This window comes from Molossus molossus, unplaced genomic scaffold (assembly GCF_014108415.1).
Source record: "Molossus molossus isolate mMolMol1 unplaced genomic scaffold, mMolMol1.p scaffold_m16_p_15, whole genome shotgun sequence".
In the NCBI taxonomy this organism is placed as follows: domain Eukaryota; kingdom Metazoa; phylum Chordata; class Mammalia; order Chiroptera; family Molossidae; genus Molossus; species Molossus molossus.
Genome location: NW_023425350.1, coordinates 11011523 through 11039518, shown reverse-complemented (window position 1 = coordinate 11039518; position 27996 = coordinate 11011523). Strand labels below are relative to the sequence as shown.

Sequence of the window (27996 nt, the reverse complement as noted above, 5' to 3'; positions counted from 1 at the left end):
GGCCAGGGGCCATCTGGCTTCTAGGCCACATGGGTATGGAGGGAACATGAGCGAGTGCAAGGAGGAAGCAAAGCCGAAGGAACAGGAGAGCGAGAATTCCTTTGTGGATTTTAACCTACGATTTTGTACACTTGCTGTGGTTCCACCCCCTCTAACCAAGCACCTTCCCTACGTCACCCCAACTTTACTGTGCATGTGCCCATCTTCCCCTTTGTTAGACCTCTTCCCCCAGTGATTTACAGGAAATGGGACTGGTGGTTTCCCGGGCAGTGTAAATTGAAGCTGCCCCAGATGACCGTGCTTATAATGTCTGGCCTCTTCGTCCTCTTCCTATTATTAATAACTAGTGAATTACAATGGTGAACTGGGAGCCTTTAAGCTGGGCAGCAGGGCACAACCTGAAGTAAAAAAGACTTGACTCCGGGGGAGTGACAGCCTGTTTGTTGGAAGAGGCTTTCCCCATTAACCTGAATTGAGAGCTAGAGCCCCTCCCTGCTCACAGGGTGCCAGAGGCAAGAATAAAGACGCCCATCCACTGAGGATCCCTACCTTTGAAGCTGAAAAGCTGTTAGTGAGCGGCTTCTTGATGAGAGGCTGATCTGGATTCAGAGACAAAACGGTTATTGAGTCAGAACAGGAAACTTTAGGGTACTCATACATCCCATTATAAAAGATGCATAAACAGCCTGGCTGGTGTGGCTTAGTGATTGAGCGTCGACCCATGCACCAAGAGGTTGCTGGTTCGATTCCTGGTCAGGGCACATGCCCAGGTTGTGGGCCCGATCCCCAGGGGGTGCATGCTGGAGGTGGCCAATCCTCCATGTTCTCTCTCATCAATGTTTCTATCTCTCCCTCTCTCTCAAAATCAATAAAGAAAAAAGCTTATAAAAATAAAAGATGTATAAATAAATTGTGCTAGGTCATATCGTAGTTTCCAGCAATTTGCTATCCTTCTTATAAAAGGCTCATTACATTTTCTCACTGTGGCCAGGTAGCTCGGGCCGGGCAGGGCTTTCCTTGCCGTGGATTGGGTAGAACATATCGCCAGACACATGTCTTCTGTTCACCACGGCTGCTTCTGCTGTCCAGGTGACAGAACTGGAGAAGCGTGCCTCAGGCCAGGCCTTTGAACGGATTCTCAGCTCTCGATCAAGAGGGCCCGTCCCAGAATGCCCCTTTCCTCTCCAAAGAAGGATCTCTCCTGGGAGGAAATTCAGAAGAAATTAGAAGCTGCAGAAGAGAGATGCAAGTCCCACGAAGCTGAGGTCTCGAAGCAGCTGAGAAACGAGAGCACGAGAAAGAAGTGCTTCAGAAAGTGGCAGAAGAGAACACCGATGAGGTCAAATAGCAGAGGGGCAACTGACCCGAGAGGACGCCAGCAAGGAACCGAGAGGCACAGGCGGCTGGAGCGCGTGTGAGACAAGGACAAGCACGCCGAAGACCAAAGAAGGAAGAATCCAAAGATCCTGCTGATGAGACTGAAGCTGAGGAATTTGTTCTGTGAACTGACTTTCTCCTCCCTAAATATCCAGACGGTACTGGCCACCGTTGTTCTATTTTTGCCTTCCTGACAAATATTCTAGAGGCTGAGGTAGGACCATCGGTAGATCCAGACTGGATGATGCTGTTTTAGGGGATAAAGAGGAGAAACGGAAAGTGTTTTACTCTTTTTCTAAAATGTTGAGGTCTTTCTAATGTAGCTATTGTCTTGTTACATCTTTAGTACTTCAGTTCACTTGGTGTGCTGGGTCAATGGCTAGTATTGTATTGGCTCTGTGAAAACATGTTTGTGAAAAGAGTTTGTAGTCACTTTTTAAAAAATTGTTAGATGACACCCCTGGCAGGGTGGCTCAGTTGGTTAGAGCATCATGCCAATGTGCCAAAGTTGTGGGTTTGATCCCTGGTCAGGGCACATACAAGAATCAACCAACGAGTGCATAAATAAGTGGAACAACAAACTGATGTTTCTCTTTCTCACTCTAAAATCAATAAAATTATTTTAAAAAATTGTTAGATGCTGACTATCTGTTCACTTTTATTCTTTCCTCTATTTTTCTTGCCAGAGGCGATGTAGTGGTGAAAATTCCGTTATGTGAGACGTCTGAGATTTTACCACCTATGGTTTCTTCTAGGATTGTTATGGTTTCATGATTTAAGTCTTTTATCTATTTTGAGCTTATTCTTGTGTATGGTGTAAGCTGGTGGTCTAGTTTCATTTTTTTGCATCTGTCTGTCCAATTTTCCCAACACCATTTATTGAAGAGACTTTATTGTATGCTCTTGCCTCCTTTGTCAAATATTAATTGAGCGTAATGGCTTGGGTAGATTTTTGGGCTCTTTGTTCTGTTCCATTGATCTATATGCCTGTTCTTATGCCAGTACCAGGCTGTTTTGATTACAATCGCTTTGTAGTAGAATTTGATAAGTCCCAATTCTGTCTCCATCTTACCAGATGCTACTATACTTGAGTGGTTAATAAAACTGGACAGTGCTGGAAAAAAAGGCTTATATTTTTCACCCACTGATAACAGGCTTGGTTGTGTGACTTGCTTTGCCCAGTTGTGACGAAAATGTGACATGCGCTTCTCACAGACATCGGAGAGATGTGATTGGACAGCCCCCTGAATCAGAGGGAGTGGACTGTCCCCATCCTCAGTCCTGTCTTTTCATTTAAAATAATTTATAAAAGAGACTCTAGACAATATTTGCATTTGTTCAGTGAATTTATTAAAGCATTAAAGCAAGTGCATTTATTTATTTATTTTTATCCTCACCTAAGGACATTTTTTTCGATATTTTGTTCAGATAAAGTGGGAGGGAGAGAGAGAGAGAGAGAAACATCGACGTGAAGGGACACATCAAGTGGTTGCCACCCGCATGACCCAGCCAGGGCCCGGGGCAAACTGCAACCGAGGTACGTGCCCTTAGCGGGAACCGAACCCGGGTCTCTCTGGACCACAGGCCGACGCTCTAACTGCTGAGCCAAACTGGCCAGGGCAGCAAGTGAATTTATTAAAACATTAAAGCATGCACATTTATTAATGAAACAAAGCAGCAAACCTATACATCTGCTATGAAGCACAGACGGGCTCTCAGCTGATCTAAAGAGCTAGTGGGGGGGGGGCAGTTTCTGCCTTACATACCCTTTGTCTATAAGTTTTTTTTAAAGTTCTGTTGCTAGATATCCTGGCCCAGATTAACTCTAAAAGTCTCCCCCTTTCTTTGTTATGGCTTTCCCACAATTTATGGGAACCACCTGGCCTTTTTTTTTTTTAATGCTCACCTGCAGTTATTTTTCCATTTTTGTTTAGATAGAGTGGGAGGGGGAGAGAGAGAAAGGGAGAGGGAGAAGCATTGATGTGAGAGAGACACATCGACTGGTTGCTTCCCACACGACCCCAACCAGGGCCAGGGACAAACCGCAACCCAGGTATGTGCCCAACCAGGGCCAGGGACAAACTGCAACCAAGGGCATGTACCTTGGTTGCGGTTTGTCCCCGGCCCTGGATGGGTGGTGCGGGAGGCAGCTATTCAATGTGTCCCTTTCACGTGGATGTTTCTCTCTCTCTCTCCCTCCTGCTCTATCTGAACAAAAATGGAAAAATGTCCTCGAGTGGGGATAAAAAAAAAAGTCAAAAAAAAAAAAAAAGTCTGGAAGCAAGACAGCCAGAAAGGATCTACTGGAATTCGTGTTCACTGCCATGTTTTATGAACCAGCTCAAATATCACCTGCTTTCAGGAGCCTTCCTGGTGTCCTCAAGTGGGGCATTCTCTTTCCTAGTCAACATGTTCTCCGAGACAGGTCCGCCCTTCATCCCTTTCTCCCCGTACGCTGTGAGCGGGATGAAATCACCGCATTCCTGCTGCTAGGATCCGTGAGCGCCCTCTCTCTCTCTCTCTCTCTCTCTCTCTCTCTCTCTCTCTCTCACACACACACACACACACACACAGCCCACAGCAAGCGTGGGTCCCTTAGCTGGGGACAGGAATGCAGAGTGAGGAGCGGATGGGGATCTGGCGGGCAGGGCTGGGCAGGGGGAAGGCAGAGTCCGAGCCTCGCTGGGACCCTAGGGACGAGCCAGAGGCGCCAGGGCGGCCAGGCCCGGCCGACGTAGGAGCGGGAGTGGAGGGTTGGGGGGCTGCGGCCCGGGACAGGCTTGCCAGGGTCTGGAGAGGGCCGCGCCAGCCGAACCACCAGCGCAGGGCCCACCACGTGATCGGGGGTCTGGACGCCGCCCTCCTGGCCCAGCTGCTCAGCATTTGCTAGGGAGGGGACGACTCCCCATTCGCGGCCGCGGGTGGTGGGCGAGGCCACCGGCTGTTAAAATGGGCCTCGTGCGTCCTGTCCCGGCAGTGACAGACCAGTCAGCGAGAACGCACGGGGACCTTCACCATGAGGCCCCTCTTCCCGGGACTGCTGCTGCTCTGGCCGCTCCTGCTGTGCCCCGTAGCCCCCACTGCCCCGGGTCCCCTGGGCCGCCCTGGCTTCCTGAGGCTGGGGACCCGGGGCTCGGGGGGCAGCCCTGGGCACCGTCCCGCTCCAGCCGCCCCCATCCGTGTGCCCGGAGGAGCCCGAGGCGCAGGTACAGCCAGGGTGGGGTGGGGGGCGCCCTTGGAAGAACACGCGGCAGGGGACACGGAGGGAGGGAGAGCCCGGCATGGGGGCAGGGGCAAACAGGCGTCCATGTGTCCTTCCTGCGCCGCCTGAGCTACCCCTGGTGCAAACAGGTTCAAGAAGGAAGGGAGCCAGGGCTACCGCTTGGGTCTCCTGACGCCCCAACTCCAGTACTGCTCCGCGTGTCTGGATAGAGAGGGACGGCAGCTGTGGGACCTCGGTGCCCTCCCTCTGCTTCCGCCGAACAAAACTTCTTGAGACTGGTTTTTTGTTTGCTTGATCTTAAACATTCTATTTTACCCCTGGTGGGTGTGACTCGGTTGAGCATGATCCCGTTTCCTTCTCTGGTACTGACCCAGGTTGCTGCCTCCATCCCCTTATTGCTTCTCCCTCTCAAATAAATAAAAGCATATAAATTTTTTAAAGTATTTAAAAATTCTATTTGCATTTTATTTATTGGTGACACTGTTACAGAGGTCCCCCATTATAACCCCCTTTATCCATCCCTACCCAGGCCTCGCCCCCCTCCCTCTGCCCATCACCACATTGTTGTCTGTGTCCATGGGCTACAGGTATACTGCATGTTCTTTGGCTAATCTCTTCACCTTTCATTCATTTCCCCCAGCCAGTCTGTTCCACGTATCTATGCCTCTGGTTCTGTTTCGTTACTCAGTTTATTTTGTTCATTAGATTCCACATATGAGTGAGATCATATGGTATTTGTCTTTCTCTGACTGGCTTATTTTGCTTAGCATAATACTCTCCAAGCCCATCAATGCTGTAGGAAAAAGTAAGAGTTCCTTCGTTTTTTACAGCCATGTACTACTTCATTGTGTAAACGTACCACAGCTTTTTTATCCATCAGTTATCTACTGATGGACACTTGTGCTGTTTCCAGATCTTGACTGTTGTAAACAATGCTGCTATGAACATGGGGGTGCATATATACTTTCTGATTGGTGATTCGGGATTCTTGGGATATATTCCCAGAAGTGGGATCACTGGGTCAAAAGGAAGTTCCATTTTTAATTTTTTGAGGAAACTTTATATTGTTCCCACTGTTTCTGCACCAGTCTGCATCCCCACCAACTATAAAAGGGTTCCCTTTTCTCCACATCCTCACCAGCACTTGATGTTTGTTGATTTATTGATGCTAGCCATTCTGGCAGGTTTGAGGTGATACCTCATCGTGATTTTAATTTGCATCTCTCTGATGACTAGTGATGAGCATTTTTTCCTGTGCCTATTGGTCACCTGTATGTCCTCTTTGGAGAAGTGTCTATTCAGGTCCTTGGCCCATTTTCTAATTGGATTCTGCTTTGAGTTGTCTGGAAATTGCTTCATCTCCATTGCCTCAGCTCAGAGTGTGACCCCTCCCGCCAGCCCTCAGGCTGCTTTAGTGTCATCTAGGATCTGGGCCAGAATTCCGCCTTTAAACTCTGGGGTTGGGGGTGTAAGGTCAGGAAGGAAACCTGAGTTGCCCCTGGATGCCCCCCCTACCTGTCTTGTAACCATCCTGGTCTCAACCTCTCATCTGCCCCTCACCACATGTTCTGCTTCAACTGGCTGGACCCCACCCCAGCCTGTGCTCTCCTTGGTCCTCAAACACTCAGGAGTCTTTGGGTTTGGGTGAACAATGCCACTTCCCTTTTGAGTCTGTAGTTGGTTACTGTGGCAGTAACTGCTCCTAGAGCAGCAGAGCTGGAGGAGGATCATCTCATACAACCCCGAAGAGCACATATGGGAAACTGAGGCTTGTTAAACTGAAGGGTCCCAGCGATCAGTGTCAGAGCCCAAAATAAACAGGGTCTGCAATGCCAGGCAAGGGTCTCTCCACTGCTTGATTGGTTGCCTCCCACATGACTCAGACCAGGGCTGGGGATTGAACCTGCAACCCAGGTACGTGCCTTTGACCAGGAATCAAACTCACAGCCCTTCAGTCAGATGCTTTAGCCACTGAGCCACACCAGCCAGGGCTTTCCTCTGTTTTCAGAGCCACCAAAGGCAGGTTGAATCCTCATATTTTATCACTCTAATCTCTTCTTCTGCCTCCCTCTTCCACATTTAGACCCTTGTAATCACATTGAACCCACCAAATAATCAAGGATAACCTCTCCTTCGAAGGTCTTTGACTTAATCACACCTGAGAAGTCTCTTTTGTCATGTAAAGTAACATAGTTACAGGTTCTGTTGACTGGGACATGGACCTCTTGGGGGTGGGTGTGAGAGAGATGTTATTCTGCCCCTATAACCTCACATAGAGGGTTCCGTGTGAGAAACCAAGCGGACAAGGAAGGAACCAGGCACGTTCGTTATGTCACCGTTTGAGTGTCGGTGAAAACATTTCCAGAAACGGGTCAATCATCAGGCAGTTTTCCTTTCACTCCAGTTGTGCAAAAAATACCTGGATCTGGCTCTGGAAGGATTTTCAGCACTGGTCTTCCTTGCTCCTGATCCACGGTAACCAAGGGGTGAAGTGAAATTCTAGAGTTGTTGGTTTTTTGTTTTTTTTGTTTGTTTTTTAGATAGAGTGGGAGGGAGAGAGAGAGAGAAACATCTATGTGAAAGGGACACATCGAGTGGTTGCCACCCACACGACCCAACCAGGGCTGGGGACAAACAGCAACCGAGGTACGTGCCCCTGGCGAGAACCAAACCCGGGTCTCTCTGGACCACAGGCCGACGCTCTAACTGCTGAGCCAAACCACCAGGGCTAAAGAATTAATTCCTTTGACTTAACTAAATACACGACATGCAGCATATTTCAGGGTGGCGGTTGAATGTCAACAAGTAGGATATTTACCAGGTACATGAGATAATGTTGATTTTTTTGTGGTGGAAAATGTTGCCTCAGAGAGGCAACCCTGCAGGGAAAAGACCCCTAGGCTAGGAGTCAGGAGGCCTGTAGTCTAATCCATGTTCTATCACTTTCTAGCTCTTACACATCCCCGAGACGCAGGCTTGTCATTGTAAAATGGGTATAAAAGCCACCTCCTCCTCTTCGACTTCACGGGGCTGTTGTGTTGGTACCCTGTGATCCCTGAAGTGTTACTTATAGTAGGGTATTCTTTATTGTCTTCATTGAATACCTCCAGGCAGCAGGATGAAACCAAAAGGGTCATTTTCAGTTTTTAAAAGAAAACTAGAGTGAGACATAGTTCCTGTCCCACGTAAGACTTTTTCTGTCATAGACTGCTTAGCTGAGGAATTTATTTTGAATGTACCTTTTCCCCTACTCACTTGAGTAGATCACCTTAGAGCAGCATTAACTCCAGCCCCTATTAGGAGAGGAAAGAACTTTGATTGACGCTTAATGTCCAGTGATCTTATTCCCATTTAGGACTTGGTGTGTATGATGAGAGGGGAGGGAGGGGAGGGGGAGGGGAGGGGAGGGGCGGGGAGGGGAGGGGAGGGGAGGAGAGGGGAGAAGGAGGAATGACTGGGAAAAAAAATTAATAACTGGCTTCTCTCTTAGCCAGTCCTGACTTTTGGACTTAATATTGGTGGCTAGGAGAGGGAGGGATACGGAATAGAATTGGGGTAGGGGAAGGAGGAGAAAGTACAGATGAAAACATTGATCGCATTACTACACGGTGCCAGGTACTTTTGTGTAGGAAAGCTGTAAATTCCTTGCCTGACCTGTATGGCTCAGGGGACTGAGCATCGTTCCATGGACAGAGAGGTCCCAGTTCCATTCCCTGACAGGGCACATGCCTGGGTGGTGGGCTCGATGCCCAGTAGGGGGTGTGCAGGAGGCAGCCGATCAATGTATCTCTCTCACATCAATGTTTCTCTCTCTCAAAAATCAATGAAAACATATTTAAAAAAAAGACATAAGATCCTTGAGAGTAGGAAGTCTGGTTTATTTGCTTTTGTATCCCGGGGCTTAATACATGAAAGGCCCTCAAAAAATGTTGGTGAATGAAAAAATGAAAGCGGTGACTACGATCTGAGTAGGGCAGTAGGATAGGCACCAAATCTCAATCTCTGCTTCTTTACAAGAAGTGCCCACAGAGTTGGAAGTGCAATGAACACGCATCAGATTAAGCTGTCATCCCTCTTTCTACTTTCAACACAGCTCAGGCTAGCAGGGCCCTAGAGTTCATTAAACACGAATTAATAACCAGACACAGGGAGACTTGGGGCTACTCTGGAGTGTTCGCCCCGTGGAAATGGGCAGGGTGGGGTGCAGTGAGGCTTCCCTGACACTTCACCGTCAACACTGTTCAGGGACCCTTTGTCCCGCAAGGTGCTCAGGATGGTTCTGGAAGCCATTCATTCCTGGGAGTAAAGAGGAACCTTGAGAACAAAACTTGAAGCCGAGAGATGAGGTTCTAAGTGAAAATTCAGGGCGCGGCCAGCCTCCAGGTGAGATATCTGGGGACATGTCACACCTGTGTGAATTCTCACCAGGGACTTCCGAAGGCCAAGGCGCGTTCAACACCCAAAGGGAGATGGTCTCGAAGACAGCCGACTTGGGGTGTGTGGAGGTAGGGATGCTGCCTTGTCTGGCCTCCAATCCCAGAGTATTCTGGGTATGAGGAATTACCCCATTTCTTAAAAAAAATTTTTTTTCTTTAATAATTTTTCGAGAGAGAGAGGAAGGGAGAGGGAAAGATAGAAATACAGTGGGTGAGAACATCATTGGCCGCCTCCTGCATGCCCCCCACTGGGGATCAGGCCCACCACCTGGGCATGCGCCCTGACTGGGAATTGAACCGGTGACCTCTTGGTACACGGCTGGATGCTCAACCACGGAGCCCCACGGGCGGGCACACCCCATTTCTGATTGTGTTCGGATCACTGCGCAGTCACTTCTGTTCCCCGCACCCTTCCTTGCAGGTTTTTGCAAGAGCAGGCCGCTGGACTTGGTGTTTATCATCGACAGTTCCCGCAGCGTCCGGCCCCTGGAGTTCACCAAAGTGAAAACCTTTGTGTCCCGGATAATCGACACCCTGGACATCGGGGCGGCGGCCACGCGGGTGGCAGTGGTGAACTACGCCAGCACCGTGAAGATCGAGTTCCAGCTCCAGACCCACTCGGATAAGAAGGCCCTGAAACGGGCGGTGGAGCGGATCGCGCCCTTGTCCACAGGCACCATGTCGGGCCTGGCCATTAGGACAGCGATGGAAGAGGCCTTCACCGTGCAGGCGGGAGCTCGGGGGCCCAGCTTCAACATCCCGAAGGTAGCCATCATCGTGACGGACGGGCGGCCCCAGGACCAGGTGACCGAGGTGGCGGCCCGGGCGCGGGCGGCCGGCATCGAGCTGTACGCCGTGGGCGTGGACCGGGCGGACCTGCGGTCGCTCCGGATGATGGCCAGCGAACCCCTGGAGGAGCACGTGTTCTACGTGGAGACCTACGGGGTCATCGAGAAGCTGTCCTCTAAGTTCCAGGAGACCTTCTGCGGTAGGTGTCTGCTCGCACTGCACGCGATGTTGCAGTCACATATGCATCCGAAGAAAGAGAATTCGTTTCTTTCCTTTTCTTTCTCTCTCTCTCTTTTTTGGGGGGTGGGTGGGTGGAAATTTTATGAAAAACTTAAATATAAGCAACACTTTGTGTGTGTGTGTGTGTTTCTGTTTTTTTGTTTTACCAACTTAAACACACTTTGTTGGTTTAGGAATATAGAGCTGCCTTATGTATAACTTGGTTTACTCATAAAATCTCCCTGTTTGCGTTAGAAATGGGAAGGTCTGGAAATATCCTGGATAAAGGATCAGCTGTTCCCTGATGGGGTCAGAGAAAAATGAAAATAAAACACTCAGGACCGCTCTTCTCTAGTCTGCCCACCAATACACTTTCCCCAGAAATTTTCTTCTTTTTTTTAAACTCCTCACCCGAGGACATTTTTGCATTTATCTTCAGATAGTGTGGGAGGGAGAGAGGGAGGAAGAGAGAGAGAAACATCGACGTGAGAGAGACACATCGAGTGGTTGCCACCCGCAAAACCCCAACCAGGGCCGGGGACAAACTGCAACTGAGGTATGTGCCCTTAGCGGGAACTGAACTGGGCCTCTCTGGTCTGCGGGCCGATGCTCTAACCGCTGAGCCAAACCGGCCAGAGCTCCCCAGAAGTTTTCTTTAGTTTCACCACGTCTGGGTTTTACAAAACACTGCTGTTTCCTGCAGAAGACAGGGCCCTGCATCTGTCCCGCTAGCCGGCCTCAGTGTGACTGGCAGTCAGGTGGACGAATGTAGCTCTCAGGTTCCATTCGGCTTCTCTGATTCTTCTTTATGGAAGGGTAGGATGAGGATCAGGGAGACTGGGGTTTCAGCTCACTGCAGAGGCAGACGGAGCACGGTTTGTTTTTTAAAATCATGTTACTGCCCTTCTCATTTCTTCTCGTAGGATGGAGTTTAGAATTCAAATTTTTAGCAAGAATTAGTCAAATCCATAAATATGAATCCATTCTAGGCTGGAGTTTATTAGTCACTGATCAGAATTATGAATGTGGGATTTACACTATATTTTTTATTTTTTTAAAATTTATCTATCTATCAATCAATCAATCTATCTATCTATCATCTATCTATCATCATGTTTTATTTTTTTTTACCATTTGGAGATAATCTTTTGGAACCTTCTGTGGAATTCTCCAAGCAGGTGTGGACAGATTTCTAGTTGAGGTGAATTTTAAAATGTGGATACTTTTTGCTGTAAAAGTGATTCTACATTTATTTATTTAATAAGCATTTATTGATCACTGGTGATACAAAAATTTGTCCCTCCCCACCATCAAGCAATGGTGGGGGGTGAAGATGAAACAAACAAGTGAAGTAATAATTGCAACTGTATATTTCAAGGAGACTTTATATCTAAATTCATGGGAAACTCAGCAATCACCGGTTTGTCAGGAAACGGGAGGTGAAGTCTTGGTCTGGAGCAAAGTTTGGCTGAGGTCTGGCTGAGATCCCCTTGTCTCTCCTGTCCCAAGACACTGGGCTTTCATGAGCTGTCATTGGCTTTGGTGGCATCTACTTGGCATTTATTGGTTCCCCAAAGGAAAATGGCTTGCTTTCTCCCAGGAACACCCCCTGCGCTGTGGGTGAGAGCTTGTCCATAGAGACGCTGGTCTGTGGCAAAGTTGGGTCTCATAGCTAGCACCTGGGGTTGGGCTCGAAGGCCATAAAGTAACAAGTGATGAGTGGCGATCTTTTCCTTCTGCTACAAAAGACCTGCTTGTTCTGGGGGGAAATGCCCTCTCTATGGAAAAAGACTGAGGAGCAAAAGCAGCTGTTGTAGTCCACAAGCTAGAAAGATCATTCCATGAAAAGGCTCTTCTTGGGAAAATATTAGCCTTGTCCTGTTGCCAGAGCAGTGGAGGGTGGGTTACTTGCCACAGGGGCTCCAGCCTCCGCTAACAGGCCTCCTTTGTTTCTCAGAAATGACTAAATTCACTGATTCTTCTTTCAAAACGTCTCACTAGGAAAAAAAATCCAATGAGATATAAATGGCTCCAGAAGGGAAAAGATGGAGAGGCAGTTTAGCTAATTACAGTTTCATTTATTTTGTTCTTTTCTTTTTACCTGTTCGTGTACAGCGTATGGCTCTATTCTCCTTACTGATATCGGAGCCCCTGGAGTTGCCTGTGTTTAAATTCACTGCATTTTCGGAAGGCAGTACCCTGCACTGCCCTTCCCCACCTGCAAGTTCAAATACGCATTGCTGCCCAAGTGAGTGAGTTCCAGGCCTAGAGGGATGCACCTGTGTGTGAATTCTGTTTAGACACAAACTATAGGACCCTCAGAAACCAGATTCTGGCCGCAATGGGACAGCGAGCTCACAGAACTTCAAGAAACACTTTATTTATTTATTTATTTATTTATTTATTCATTTTTTAGATTAATTTATTTTTGTTACAGATGTTTCTCCTCCCCCGCATTGACACCCTCCTCTCGATCCCTCCCCCTGCCCTGTCCCCAGCATTGTTGTCTATGTCCATGGTTACGTATACATGCATGTAAGTTCTGGGGTTTATCTCTTCCCTCTCCCACCCCCTCTTCTGAGCTTTGTCAGTCTGTACCCTACTTCTCTGTCTCTGGGTCTGTTTTGTTCATCAGTTTGTTTTGTTCGTTATATTCCACAAGTAAGTTGGAAATACATTATCGGCCTCCCCATTTCTGGGTAGGTGGATAAGTTGAATGAATATCCAATTGCCTGACTCATGTAAGTATTTGGCGTCAGCTCCAAATTAAACATCATCTTGTGTTTTTTTTTTTGAGAAAGTAAACAATAGCATCCGTGATTTAAAATGAGTACCATGCCAAGTTTCAGAGTGGTGTTTTTAGTAAGTCCGGGGCAGACACACATAGCAAGAATTGCCAGTGACCTGAAGATAGGATTGGAAAGACACCAGAGAGTGATGCCTTTTTGACATGGGAGAAAGTCCCCAGAATGTCTCTATGTCAACACTGTTGTCACCCCTCTGCGCAGCGGAGGACCCGTGCTTGCTTGGCACACACCGGTGCCAGCACGTGTGCGTCAGTGACGGCGACGGCAGGCACCACTGTGCGTGCAGCCAAGGGTACGCCTTGAACGCCGACAAGAAGACGTGTGCAGGTGAGGCCCGCTGGCCCCAGGGTGGCCGGCTGGAACTTGGATTTGGGGACCTACCCTCCAGGTTTGAGACTGGCCTCATGTGCTTCTCTCCTAACCGACCTTTGGCTGGTTTACTGCTGTTTATCAACAATTTTCCTCAAAAGGAAAATGAGAAGGGAAGTGAGGTAATGCGTACACCAGCCTATTAGCATACAGAACGCTTGATCCTTTGGAGGAGTTGGAATTTTTCCTGGATTTTCTTTAATTAAATAAAAAACTACCCTTTCCTTTCTGTGACCATAGATGCTCATGGAAGCTAGAAGAACATTGAGAGAGGTCCTCACTCATCTGGTATAGGAATGTGCACACATAGTTAAGGAAGAAGGGGAATTAGGCCCATTTGTTTATTTTTAAAATAATTTTATTGATTTTTTTTTTTTTTTTTATCCTCACCCAAGGACACTTTTCCATTTTTTGCTCAGGTAGAGTGGGAGGGAGAGAGAGGAAGAGAGAGAGAGAGAGAAACATCAACATGAAAGGGACACATTGAGTGGTTGCCACCCGCACGACCCAGCCAGGGCCGGGGACAAACTGCAACTGAGGTACGTGCCCTTAGCGGGAACCGAACCCGGGTCTCTCTGGTCCACAGGCCGATGCTCTAATCACTGAGCAAAACCAGCCAGGGCAATTTTATTGATTTTGTAGAGAGAGAGGAAGGCAGAGAGAGAGAGAAACATCAATGTGAGAGAGAACCATCAATTGGCTGCCTCCTGCACGCCCCCCACTGGGGATGGAGCCCGCAACACGGGCATGTGCCCTGACTGGGAATCAAACAGGGAACCTCTTAGTCCATGGGGTGACACTCAATCCACTGAGCCACACTGGCCAGGTGGAATTGGGCTCATTTAAAAAAAATCCTGGAAAAAAGTTTTTGAGAGGAGGTAAATTTAAGTCATTTTATTCAACCTACTTATTTTATTTATTTGTTTAATCCTCACCCAACGATATTTTTCAATTGATTTTCAGATAGAATGCGAGGGAGGGAGGGAGGGAGGGGAGGGGAGAGAGAGAAGCATCGACATGAGAGAGAGACATTGATTGGTTGCCTCCCATACGATCCGACCCGGACCAGGGCCGGGGACCGAACTGCAACTGAGATATGTGCCCTTGTCTGGAATCGAACCTGCGACTCTTTGATCCGCAGGCCGACGCTCCAGCCGCTGAGCCAAACTGGCCAGGGCCAGCCTACTTATTTTAAAGGTAATGAATTGAGACCCGAGGAAGGGAGACTTACCCATGTAGGGGTCTGTTAGCAAAGAACCAGTACCAGAAAGTTGGTTCCCAGCTTCCAGTCCTGTAACCTGTGCTGTGTGTGCTGTGTGTGCATGTGTGTGCATGTGTGTGTGGTGTGGTCTGTAATTATTGATTTATGTTTCCATGTGCTCACACGTGTCTCGATCATTTTTGATAGCTATTGATAAGTGTGCTCTTAACACTCATGGATGTGGACACATCTGTGTGAACGACAGAAATGGCTCTTATCACTGTGAGTGCTACGAAGGTTATACTTTGAACGAAGACAGGAAAACGTGTTCGGGTAAGTGGGGGAGGGGATTTTCTACTGCCACCTCTTTATCTACCTTCCTGGAGCTGTGGGGGGGTGCCGGGGGGGGCGGGGGGGTAGGGCACATCGACGGGAACCTTGATCTGTTTCCCTCTCTTGCCACCCTTGGCTTTTTGCATTTCTAAGTCTTGTTAGAAAAGTAAGAAATGGCCTCATGGATGTATCACGGCCCACATGTCGAAGAGGGTTGTTCGTTCCTCTTCTGTGCCAGCCCTAATAGTCCTTTCCAAATGCTAAAGACAATTTATCAGTTAACATCAAATAACGCCCCACAGGATATGTGTTACTTACAAAGGGACAGCAGTAACTTCACGGTGGGGGAACCTGGCCGACATCACTGTCACCAAGTGATCCAATTAACATCAATGGCAGTGACACATAGTGACAACATGCATCTCGTGATACGGGGTCGTGCGGGCACAACAGCGCGTCTGTGTTATTCTCACTAAAAATCCAGAATCTCCAGGAAACAACAGACAATCCCAGTCTGAGAGACATCTCACAGAATAATTTTCCAGTACGTTTCAAAAGTGTAAAAGTTATGAAAGACAAAGACAGGGAACATTACAGATTGGAGGAGACTAAGGGGGATGTGACTGCTTAATGCAGTGTGGGCTCCTGGACCAGAAAAGGGACATTGGTAGAATAATTGGCAAAATTTGAATGCTTAGTTAGATGAGTAGCTTAGTAGTGAACCAATCTATAGAGTAGTTAATAGTATTGTATCAGTGTTAATTTCCTGGTTTTGTTAATTATACTATGGTCATGTAATATGTTAACATTTAGGGAAACTGGGTGAAGAACAGGACCTCTTTGTACTATTTTTGCCTCTTTTTTATATGCCAGAAATTATTTCAAAGTGAAAAGTTTAAAAATAAAAATAGTAATTAAAAACATCCTGTCCATTCAGAGAATAAGTGCATTGAGTGACAGTTTGGGTCTTGAGCTTGGATGCTGTTCGGAGTCCAGTTGGTCTCCTGTGGGCTCGGTTTCCCTACCTATAACAGGAGAGGGTTGAACTACACTTTCTTCAAGCTCCGTGTCTTTCTGAATCTAGTATAAGTAGCCACACAGCTGTTGGTATCCCTCTGATTCAGAAAAAATACAAATAATCCTGAAAGGAATGCTTTAGAAAGTATTTTATGAGACACTTAGAGTATAAAGATTCCATGTGGATGATTCTGAAAAAGAGCTGGGGAAAGTAGAAGAATGAGTGTGGGTGCGTAGGATTTTTGTTTAACTTAACTTGCTTTCAGTAAGGGCACGTCGTACTGATGCCCTTGAAAGGTTTCTAAGGGGTTTGCTTCTTACCTATTTCTAGCTGCAAATCAGATGTCTATATATAGTTCATACAAGACTTTTTCATGTTGAATTTCTTTTCTCCTGGACTTCTGTCTGGCAGCTCAAGATCAATGTGCTTTAGGTACACATGGCTGTCAGCACATTTGTGTGAACGACAGAGCTGGGTCCCATCGCTGTGAATGCTATGAGGGCTACACTCTGAATCAAGATAAAAAAACCTGCTCAGGTAAGGCACACTCAGCAAGTCCTTTCCTCCTTGGCTCTTTCAAGTGCAGCGAAACCAACTAGCAACTCCCCAAGAGAGGTTCTTCAAAGTAACTTAAAGAATCAGGCTTCAGACACTCGGCTGTGCTTATAGACGAAGGCACGTACTGCTTACAGGGCAATGAGCTCACTGGAATCTGCAGACAGATGACGTCAGAAAATTACTGGGAAATGGGTAGGGAGGGGGGATATAAGAAAAGCTCAGTGAATGTAGGGTCCTCATCCAGGAACATTTTCTAGCTCTGTACACTGGGGGCTTATAGAGCAAATAGGAAACTTTAGAGGAAGTCAGTTGGACAGGAACTATTTGGTGTGATAGGTCGAACTGATCTTTTTCCAGTTAAAACCTGGCCTGGAACTTTTCTGTGGCGTTCATGTTAAAGCCGGGTCGTGTTTGTAAAGGAGACTTTGTAAGTGACTGAATTCGACCCACATAGGTCTTCCAGGAAGTCTGCAGCGAGTCATTCCCTGACAGTTTCTGGATGATCAATCTTCGAAGAATCTGAGGCTTGGCTAGTGAGCCCAGGCCAGAATTCGAACCCTCATTAATTTGATTTAAACTCATTGGCAGAACAGGGCGGCATTTATAATGTAAAAACACTCCTAAGAGAAATTCCTAGCTCTCCAGGTGGTGTTTGGTTCTGGCATAGTCAATGTATATTTCTGAGATTTTGTGCATATTTTCCTCTCCCTTGAGAAGATATATTAGGTGACCTTTTCAGGAGAGGTGAAAGGTGAAGGGAAATGGCTATCACTAATTTCCTTTGTAAAAAAATGAAAGAGTGCTGAGCACCTATTCTGTTCCCAGGACTGCAAGGCACTGTGGGGTTAAAAAAGCGTCCGGCCCTGGCCGGTTGGGCTCAGCGGTTAGAGCGTCGGCCTGTGGACCAGAGAGACCCGAGTTCGGTTCCTGCTAAGGGCGTGTAGCTCGGTTGCAGTTTGTCCCTGGCCCTGGTTGGTCGTGCGGGTGGCAGCCACTCGATGTGTCCCTTTCACGTTGATGTTTCTCTCTCTCTTTGTTCCTCTCTCTCCCTCCAACTCTATATGAACAACAACAAAAAAAAAAAATGGAAAAATGTCCCCGGGTGAGGATAAAAAAAAAAAGAAGCGTCTGTTTCTTCCTCGGAGCCACTTACTGACGGGGTTCGGGGTGCGGGGTTTGGGGTTTGGGGTGCGGGTGCGAAGAGAACCTGTGCCTTCAGTGAGCAGAGACTAAGTAGCCAGGGACAGGGACTACGGTAACTAAGGGCGGGGCTGGAGGCACATCCTCTTGTTACCTCTAGTCAGTGTCAACATAAGAAACACCCAAACCTGTAAGAACTTTTGTTTCTTTGAGCCAAACTGATGACAATTGCCAGGAAGCAAAATCCTAACGGGTTGAGAAAATGCTTCCAAAAATGGCAATTTTAACCACTTTATTTATTTAGGTTTTTTTTTTTTTGTAATCCTCACTAGAGGATATATATTTTCCCATTTATCTTCAGACAGAGTGGGAGAGGGAGAGAGAGAGCGAAACCTCGGGAGAGTGACACACTGATTGGTTGCCTCCCTTGCGACCCCGACTGGGGCTGGGGACCAAACTGCAACCGAGGTACATGCCCTTGACCGGAATTGAACCCGGGACTCTTTGGTCCTCAGGCTGATGCTCTAGCTGCTGAGCCAAACTGGCCAGGGCCAGTTTTACCACTTTAAAAATAATTTATTTTTGAGAGAGAGGAAGTGAGAGGGAGATTGAGAAAAACATCCACATGTGAGAGAAACATGGAGCTGTTGCCTTCCATACCCACCCCAACTGGGGATCGAACCCACAACATGGGTATGTGCCCTGACCGGAAATTGAACCAGCGACCCTTCAGTGCATAGGATGATGCTTAACCAACTGAGCCACACTAACCAGGGTTTACCACTTATTTTATTCATTAGAATCAAAAGGAAACTGTAAGGCGGTTACGTGAAATCCACTAGTGATACATTAGGGACGCTGGAGAAAGCAAATCTCTGGGAATGGATAATAGATGAAAGGAATAGACTGATATTTCTTTTACACAGGCGGGTATAGGACAGCTAACAGTTTACACTCAACATGATAATGACAACAATGAGGGGATTTGTGGTCTCTACTGTGGTTCAGGTTGTGCTTTGAAGGATCTGGAAAAAATAATTACTCTGAAATTCCAAAGGCATATTTATCAGACATGTTATCTTAGATGCAAAAAGACAACAGACAGGCTCAGTTAAGGTGAAGACTGACTTCAGTTGGGGACAAACACCGCCCTAGGACATGATCACCCACCTTAAACTGCTTTTAGTTAGAAAGTTTTCATTTCAGACCAGCCTATGTGGTTACTTTAGGTCTCCGAGTTCATAAGACCACCATGCAGGGCTCCCCCGAGCTGTCCGGTGTAATACGTGGCCCCTTTCCTGTCCACATGAGCAGCACCGAGGAGGGGGACCGGAGTGGGCCTTTGAGGGTGGTGGCAGGTCGCTGCAGGAGTGGCCAGGCAGGGCGGGCGGGTACTCGCGGGAGCCGCTTGTTCGGGGACACAGGGCTGTCAGGCAGGCGGAGAGGACTCATGGCTGGACGACTCAAATCCTTCCAAGTGTCCCACTGGGTACTTTCAGCTGCCAGGAGCATTGAAGTCCTGGGAAAAGGAAACAAACAAATTTACATTTCAACTCACATATACGGAATAAAATGGCAGATTTTATTTTATTTATTTATTTATTTTTAAGTTTTTTTTTTTTACCTTCACCCGAGAACATTTTTCCATTTTTTTGTTCAGATAGAGTGGGAGGGAAAGAGAGGAAGAGGGAGAGAAACATCGATGTGAAAGGGACACATCGAGTGGCTGCTACCCGCACGACCCAACCAGGGCCGGGGACAAACTGCAACCGAGGTACATGCCCTTAGTGGGAACCGAACCCGGGTCTCTGTGGACCGCAGGCTGATGCTCTAACCGCTGAGCCAAACTGGCCAGGGCAAAATGGAAGATTTTATGTAAGAAAACCCACAAAACAACAAAGAAAAAAATTTTTTTATTATTTATTATTATTATTATTTTAATTCTCACCCAAGGATATTTTCCCATTTATCTTCAGATAGAGTGGGAGGAGGGAGGGAGGAAGAGAGAGAGACAGAGACAGAGAAACATCTATGTGAGAGGGACATATCGATTGGTTGCCATCCACCAGAGCCAGGGACGAACTGCAACTGAGGTATGTGCCCTTGGCCGGAATTGAACCCATGGCTCATTGGTCCGAGGGCGGGTGCTCTAACCGCTGAGCCAAACCTGCCAGGGCCAAAGAAAATTTCAGTCCAGGCGGACGAGCCCAGGAATGCTCCCGCTAATGATCTCCGGCGTTCTTCAATGCCTACTGTATGCATGCGTAGTTCTAGGCATGTTAGACTCAGCCACACGTCCGGCCTCACAGCAACAGACAAGTTATGAGGAAATAGGCTCAGACACATTAAGGAACTTGCCCAGTCACTCAGCTAATGAGTAACAGAGCCAGGATTTGCACCAGGCACTTGCTCTGGCAGTTACATGTACTCTGAAGCACTAAGCTACCCGGTCTCACAGTGCAGAGAATGCGGCAGCGAAGGGAGCTGGAAGAGAAAGACATGCTGGCGGATCTGGAAAAAAGAATTACTTTGAGCCCTGGCCGGTTTGGCTCAGCGGTTAGAGCGTCGGCCTGCGGTCCTGAGAGACCCGGGTTCGGTTCCCGCTAAGGGCATGTGCCTCGGTTGCAGTTTGTCCCCGGCCCTGGTTGGTCGTGCGGGTGGCAGCCACTCAATGTGTCCCTTTCACATCGATGTTTCTCATTCTCTCTCTTCCTCTCTCTCCCTCCCACTCTGTCTGTACAAAAAATGGAAAAATGTCCTCGGGTGAGGATAAAAAAAAAAAAAAAGAATTACTTTGATATTCCAAAGGCATATTTTTCAGACATGTTATCTTAGATGCAAAAAGACTACAGACAGGCTCAGTTAAGGTGAAGACTGACTTCAGTTGGGGACAAACACCGCCCTAGGACATGATCACCCACCTTAAACTATTTATATAACTATTTATGTAAACTATTTATATATTTCTAGGGTAATAATGAGTACTGTCTAAAGCTGGGGTACATGGTCCAGATCCCCTAGCTGGGCAGTGGAAGGCTAGTAAATGAATGTGGAGCCCAGGGCAGAGGCCGGGGCTGGAGGCTTGCCCAGTTGTTATCTCGAGAGTTGGCTGCTAAGCTGGGATGAGGAGGAGAAGGACATTTTCTCTTTGTAGGCATTGTGCTGGAACAACTTGAATTGTAGCGATGAAGTCGGGGAGACAAGTCATGGATAGATTGTACAGAGCCTGTGTCTCACAGCTGTCTTAGGGGCAATAGTGAGCCATGGGAAGTTTCTGAGCATGAAGTGACACTTCAGAGGAGAGTTAGAGGGGAATAAATAAACGAGTTTGGCCCCTGCAGCGACAGAGAAAGAACCTATGTCTCTCAGGAGGCCTTTCTGGATTTGCCAAAGAACAAGTGGTTTTCACTTGTCCTGGGTCATCTGGGCCATGGGGACCAGTACAGTACTTTTCTCTGCTCCACACTCCAGTTTGGGCAAACTTTCTCCGTCCATGAAATGTATTTACAGGATGATGATGATGATGATGTGTGTCTGCGGCTCAGTGCTTTCTGCCCCACTTTGTAAGCTATCAAGGGCAGGCCCACGGTCATTGAGTCCTTTCTGTGCAGCATCAAATTTAGCTCCATGGACAGGTAGGTCCTAAGAATAATTTTGGTGGTGGTGAAGAAGATCCATGTATGGTGGGAGATGTTGGAGGCATGGGTGGTCCTCAGAAAAGGCTCAAGGTGAGTTCTGGAATATAATCAAGACTCAGTGCAGCCCCAGTGCTGCGGGTAGGAAAACAGAGAAGACACCCCTAGATATCAGCAAGAAATAAAAAGGAAAGGGGTGTATGCAGTAAAAGGCAGGCTAAGGGGATGGGAGACACGGGACAGGAAATAGGCTTTCTTCTTCTGGAACATGGGCGACTTGTTGCTGATGACTGAAGGAGTCCTTCTCAACACCTGTTGGGATCAGACCAAAGTGGTTTTCTCCCAGAAGTCGGTGTTTAGCTTCCTGTTGTAATCTGTGACTGTTTCCTTCCCTGCTCCACTCCTGGTCAGTTCGTGACAAGTGTGCTCTGGGCTCTCATGGATGTCAGCACATTTGTGTGAGTGATGGGGTTGCGTCCTACCACTGCGACTGCCACGCGGGCTTCACCTTGAATGAAGACAAGAAGACGTGTTCAGGTAAAGGCTGGCCCTTTAATCCTATTTCATTTGGTAGGACAACCTAGGAGCCAGCTTTTCTCTCTCCAAGTCTGAAGCACTTTCTCCTGGTTGGAATCCTCCAGGGATTCCCACTTGGCATCAGAATGAAACAATTCTACTCCTCTCACCAGGAATTCTTCCCTCCATGACCTGGTTCTAGCCTCTCTCTTTTTTTAATTAGAAGGAAAAATCAGTCCTGGCAAGTGTATCTGGGTGGTTAGAGCATTGGCCCATAAACCAAAAGGTTGTGGGGTTAATCCCTGGCCCTAGTTGAAGTCTCTCTCTCACATGGATGTTTCTCTCTCTCTCTCCCTCCCTCCCTCCCTCCTTTCCACTCTCTCTAAAAACCAATGGAAAAAATATCCTCAGGTAAGGATTAACAACAACAAAACATTTTTTAAAAAAAGAAAGAAAAATCACCCTTGGGGACTTTTTCTACTGCTGGAAGATGGGGATTCTGGCATGTTTATAATGGTTTAGGCTCTGACCTCATTTGTTTTAGCCATTCACTGATTTATTTGTTTAGCAACTCTTCATGGAGCTACTGTTACATATCATGTACTATTAGGTCTTGAGGAAGGGACTGTAGACAAGTCAGTGTTTTGTAGTTAGCAGTGTGCAAGTCTTGCACTTTTTTGGTTAAGTTTATTCCTAAATCTTTTATTATTTTTGATGCTCTTGTGAATGGATCCATCTCTCAACTTTCAATTGTGCTACATTGCAGTTGTCCAATTTTCTATGGGTTTTTTTTTTTAATCCTCACCCGAGGACATTTTTCCATATTTTGTTCAGATAGAGTGGGAGGGAGGGAGGGAGGGAGAGAGAGAGAGAGAGAGAGAGAGAGAGAGAGAGAGAGAGAGAGAGAGATGTGAAAGGGACACATGGAGTGGTTGCCACCCACATGACCCAACCAGGGCCAGGGACAAACTGCAACCGAGGTGCGCACCCTTAGCGGGAACCAAACCCGGGTCTCTCTGGACCGCGGGCTGACACTCTAACCGCTGAGCCAAACCAGCCAGGGCTCTATGGGGTTTTTTAATTAGAACATCAACTGAGCCCCTGCCCTCACAGAGTTCATGGTCTATCAGGCAAGATACACTGCAACAGTATTCTAAGTACCAATTGTACACTCTGTACAGGAATCATGGATGGGCTTGAACTTGGCGTTCAGTAGCTACATCCTGGTTTACTGACTGACTGGTTGAGATGGCATTTGAGCTGGCCATCCCTAAGAGGTTCAGTGGGATTTGGACAGGTAGGTAGATTATACTTAATCAAGTGAGTTTCTGGCCCCTTGGCCCTATGTCATATCTTTGTAGAATATGGGAGAAAATGTAGGAGCAAAGGACCACTCCCTGTCCTCAGGCTGTAGTACTTCTCAAGTGGAAGATTACACATCAGTCTTCAACCTGGGAAGTTACTCTTATTTCTATTAGGCAACTTTAGGGGCTATGATATTGAGTAGGGGTCTACTCAGTTACAGAAAGAAACAGGAACTAACATTATCATTCTCCCAGGTTCTTTGCTTAAATGTCTGGACAAACTTTAGTTCCTAAATATTTATGGGTAAGAATTAGAATGCTCATTTTAAATAGTTCATTAGAATAATAGTCCATTTAGGAAAAATTTAGTTTTAATCCTTGAAGTATTTTGGCCACACAAATAGAGATTTTCATCATTTTCATTTTTTACTGAGGACACAGCATCACAAGATTAATTGTCGTATCTTTCTGCACTCTTGGCTTCCCACTCGACTACCTTTTATTTTTTATTTATTTATTTATTTTTTTTAATCCTCACCCGAGGACATTTTTCCATTTTTTTGTCAGGTAGAGTGGGAGGGAGAGAGAGGAACAGAGAGAGAGAGAGAAACATCAATGTGAAAGGAACACATCGAGTGGCTGCCACCCGCACAACCGACCAGGGCCGGGGACAAACTGCAACCGAGGTACATGCCCTTAGCGGGAACCGAACCCGGGTCTCTCAGGACCGCAGGCCGACGCTCCAACCGCTGAGCCAAACTGGCCAGGGCTCGACTACCTTTTAAAATTTTTACTTTCTGTCATGGAAAATTCAATCACAAAAGTATAGAGAAAATATAATGAAATTAAAATATAATATAACCATCGCCCATCATATAACCAGCTTTGACATTGTAACCTCGTTCCCAGCATTTCCTAATTTAATTTCTTCTGTGACGGGAACATTCCAAAGTATTTTCTCCTCTTTCTGTGTGCTCTTATGTCTTTTTACCTTCCAGAAATTGCATTTAGGTAAGTCTTAAAAACGGAACTCTCGAATCGTAGATTTCCCGATTTGCTATGATTTCTGATTAATTATAACGTTTCGTGCACCGTCATTGCCCTCAGACATTCAAGAAGTCCGAAAACTGGTCTCCATAGAAGACGCTTGTGGATGTGAGGCCACGCTGGCATTCCAGGGGAAGGTCATCTCGTATCTGCAGGGACTGAACACCAAGCATATCCTTTCTGGAAGGTTTTCTGCTTCTGCTTAGAGCCAATCTAGATGCTACAATGAGCCAAACATTTTAGGATATTTGACAGGATAAAGGCCTTCTCTCTTCATTAGGTTCCCCCCCCCCCCCAAGTTTTATAAATTTATTTTTGTTACCGATGTTTCTTCTTTTTCCCCCCTAGACACCCTCCTCCCTAACCGGCCCTCCCACCCACCCCAGCATTGTTGTCTATGTCCATTGCTTATGCATACATGCATATGAGTTTTTTGGTTCATCTCATCCACCCCCCTGCCCCCCTACTCTGAGGTTTGTCTGTCTGAACCATATTCCTTTCTATGTCTCTGGGTCTATTTCATTCATCAGCCCACCTTGTTCATTATATTCCACTAATAAGTGAGATCATGTGGTATTTGTCTTTCTCTGATTGGCTTGTTTCCCTTAGCATAATACTCTCGAGGTCCCTCCATGTTGTCTCAAAGGATAAGAGATCTTTCTTTTCATTAGGTTTTAAGATGAGCAACAGTAATACTGTACAGCTTTTATTTTTTAAATTTAGAGTTCCTTTGAAATGTTTTAAGAGACCATTTCACCCATTTAATATTTGCATGTAAAAGCTACCTATTTCTCTCTAGTGTTTTTCCATAACAATATATGCTTCTAATTGAGCTCCTCTATTATGCTATGATTCTTTGATTTGGCTTCTTCATTCAGAATCTGTACTTGCACAGATGAGTCAGCTGATGAGTGGGGGCAAGGTAGCTCAGATGACACCTAGCTGTAACACACTGGCTAGCCAAGTGGTCAAAAGAGCAGATTTGAAATGTAACATGGTACCATGTCAGAAACTTTCAAAATCACTTCCTTAGCCAAAGTTGTAATTCAGGGAAAGTACTTTCTCTTAGCATAGCACAAGTCATCAGCACTGTTCCTAGGGATATTAGAGTGGTATTCAGATTGTGTTAGGAATACCCTAAGAATATGAAGAAACTTTCAAGGGGTATGGTGTGCATGTGTGTATGTATGGGGGGGGGCGGTTGTGAAGGGGTGGTAGACAGACAGTTTTAAAAGGATCAATTTCCGGTTTCTTAGGGTATATTCCTAGAAGTGGGATCACTGGGTCAAATGGCAGTTCAATTTTTAACTTTTTGAGGTAACACCATAGTGTTTTCCATAGTGGCTGCACCAGTCTGCATTCCCACCAGCAGTGTACTAGAGTCCCCTTTTCTCCACACCCTCGCCAACACTTGTTGTTTGATGATTCATTGATGGCAGCCATTCCGACAGGTGTGAAGTGATACCTCATAGTTGTTTTAATTTGCATCTCTCTGATCATTAGTGACATTGAGCATTTTTTCATATGTCTCTTGGCCATTTGTATGCCCTGTTTGGTGAGGTGTCTATTTAGGTCCTCTGCCCATTTTTTAATTGGGTTCTTTGTCTTCCATTTGTTGAGTTGTATGAGTACTCTATATATTTTGGAAATTAATCCCTTATCGGATGCATCATTGGCAATTATGGTCTCTCATATAGTGGGTTCCCTTTCCATTTTGATGATTGTTTCTTTTGCTGTGCAGAAGCTTTTTAGTTTGATGTAGTCCCACGTGTTCATTTTTTCTTTTGTTTCTCTTGCCTTAGGTGTGGTATCAGTGAAAATTCTGCTGCATATGATGTCTAAAATTTTGTTGCCTACATTTTCTTCTAGAATTTTTATGGATTCACAAGTTACATTTAAGTCTTTTATTCATTTTGAATTTATTCTCGTGTATGGTGTAAGTTGGTGGTCTAGTTTCATTTTTTTGCAAGTAGCTGTCCAATTTCCCCAACACCATTTATTGAAGAGACTGTCTTGACTCCATTGTATGCTCTTGCCACCTTTGTCAAATATTAATTGAGCATATTGTCTTGGGTCAATTTCTGCATTCTCTGTTCTGTTCCATTGATCTATCTGCCTGTTCTTGTGCCAGTACCAGGCTACTTTTTTCTTTTTTATCCTCACCCGAGGACATTTTTCCATTTTATGTTCAGATAGAGTGGGAGGGAGAGAGAGAGAGAGAGAGAAACATCGACGTGAAAGGGACACATCGAGTAGCTGCCTCCCGCACAACCCCAACCAGGGCTGCAGACAAACTGCAACCACGGTACATGCCCTTAGCAGGAACTGAACCCAAGTCTCTCTGGACCCCGGGTCAATGCTCTAACCACTTAGCAAACCGGCCAGGGCTATTCTTTTTTTTCAAGATTGCTGTGGCTATTCAGGGTCTTTTTTTAGTTCCATATAAACTTTTGGAGTGTTTGTTCTAGCTCTGTGAAATATGTTGTTGGTATTTTGATGGGGATTGCATTGAATCTATAGATTGCTTTGGGTAGTATGGACATTTTAATGATGTTAATTCTTCCAATCCATGAACAAGGTATGTGCTTCCACTTTTTTATATCTCCTCTATTTCTTTTTTCAATGACCTGTAGTTTTCTGTGAAGAGGTCCTTTACTTCTTTGGTTAAGTTTATTCCTAGGTATCTTAATTTTTTTTTTTATCCTCACCTGAGGACATTTTTCCACCTTTTGTTCAGATAGAGTGGGAGGGAAAGAGAGAGAGAGAGAGAGACATCGAGTAAAAGGGGCATATCGAGTGGTTGCCACCCGCATGACCCAGCCAGGGCCGGAGACAAACTGCAACCGAGGAACGTGACCTTAGCAGGAACCGAACTCTGGTCTCTCTGGACTGCAGGCTGATGCTTTAACTGCTGAGCCAAACCGGCCAGGATGGTATCTTAATTTTTTTGCTGCAATAGTAAATGGGATTGTCTTTTTAGTTTCCCTTTCTGTGAGTTCATCATTGATGTATAAGAATGCCGTCAATTTCTTGACGTTAATTTTGTATCCTGCTTCTTTGCCAAATTCACTTATTAACTCTAATAGATTTTTGATGGAGTCTTTAGGGTTTTCTATATATCATGTCGTCTACAAATAATGACAGTTTCACTTCCTCCTTTCCAATTTGGATCCTTTTTATTTTTTCTTCATGTCTAATTGCTGTGGCTAAGACTTCTAGTACTATGTTGAATAAGAGTGGCAAAAGTCGGCATCCCCAAATTCTTTAATTTTAAATATTTTATTTTCAAAAAATGATACTAGGTATCAATTCAGTATGGTTTTAATATTAAATGGGATACATTTGAAAAATTTAAATTTTATTTTAGAGAGTTAATATTTATAACAGCACAAATTTGCATATTTTGTAAGTAAAACTTGTGAAAATTTTCATGTAATTTAAATATACACAAGACATCACTTATTTGTCAAATTATTTTAGGGGACATATGAGTACAGATGTTTGAAGACTGCTTTGTATCATGCTTTCTAAAGAAGAATTTCTGAGGTTTAGGTTACATTAGATTTTTGATGAGAAAACAGTTTTACTCTTTTTGTTTATTTACAATAGAATGTAATTATTTTCTTTTATTTTGTATTGAAGTGTTTGAAAGTGTGTTTATGTTTTCTAATGTCTAAAAATAATTGGTGTTGGCCTTAACAGCTATACACTCGATGGCATTTTGGAGAAGTTGCGAGCAAATGGACTTGGACAAATTCATCATTAAACTGCTCACAATTTTTGCTCTGGCAGTATGGCTCAGCTGGTTGAGCATTGTCCCATGCATTGAAAGGTTGCCAGTTCAATTTCATGCTTCTCTCTCTCTCAAATCAATAAACACATATTTTTAAAAAAATTGATAAAAATTTTCACCTGGAAATAAGGAGAAGTTGGTGTACTTAATACTTTTGCACATTCCAGTGGTGCTAAACAGCTGCTATTACAAATGCTTGAATATTACTGGATAAATGGTTTGAGGATTTTC

The 27996-nt window shown here is 45.8% G+C and overlaps 1 protein-coding gene across 1 annotated transcript; it reads left to right on the top strand.

Annotated features, from left to right (window-relative positions):
- The first annotated feature begins 4393 nt into the window (after positions 1 to 4393).
- On the top strand, positions 4394 to 27738 carry MATN3 (matrilin 3). Its single transcript, XM_036263606.1, has 8 exons — positions 4394 to 4583; positions 9458 to 10024; positions 13053 to 13178; positions 14629 to 14754; positions 16184 to 16309; positions 21517 to 21642; positions 24033 to 24143; positions 27683 to 27738. The coding sequence occupies exons 1-8, from the start codon at positions 4394 to 4396 to the stop codon at positions 27736 to 27738; spliced, it is 1428 nt and encodes a 475-aa protein (XP_036119499.1).
- Positions 27739 to 27996: the final 258 nt, after the last annotated feature.

What these genes read in the sequence shown, in the direction of transcription:
- MATN3 (XM_036263606.1), top strand. Translation starts at nt 4,394, where the DNA reads ATGAGGCCCCTCTTCCCGGGACTGCTGCTGCTCTGGCCGCTCCTGCTG. An exon ending in CGGAGGAGCCCGAGGCGCAG is followed by an intron (nt 4,584 to 9,457) that starts GTACAGCCAGGG and finishes CCTTCCTTGCAG; the next exon opens with GTTTTTGCAAGAGCAGGCCG. An exon ending in AGACAAGAAGACGTGTTCAG is followed by an intron (nt 21,643 to 24,032) that starts GTAAAGGCTGGC and finishes CATTGCCCTCAG; the next exon opens with ACATTCAAGAAGTCCGAAAA.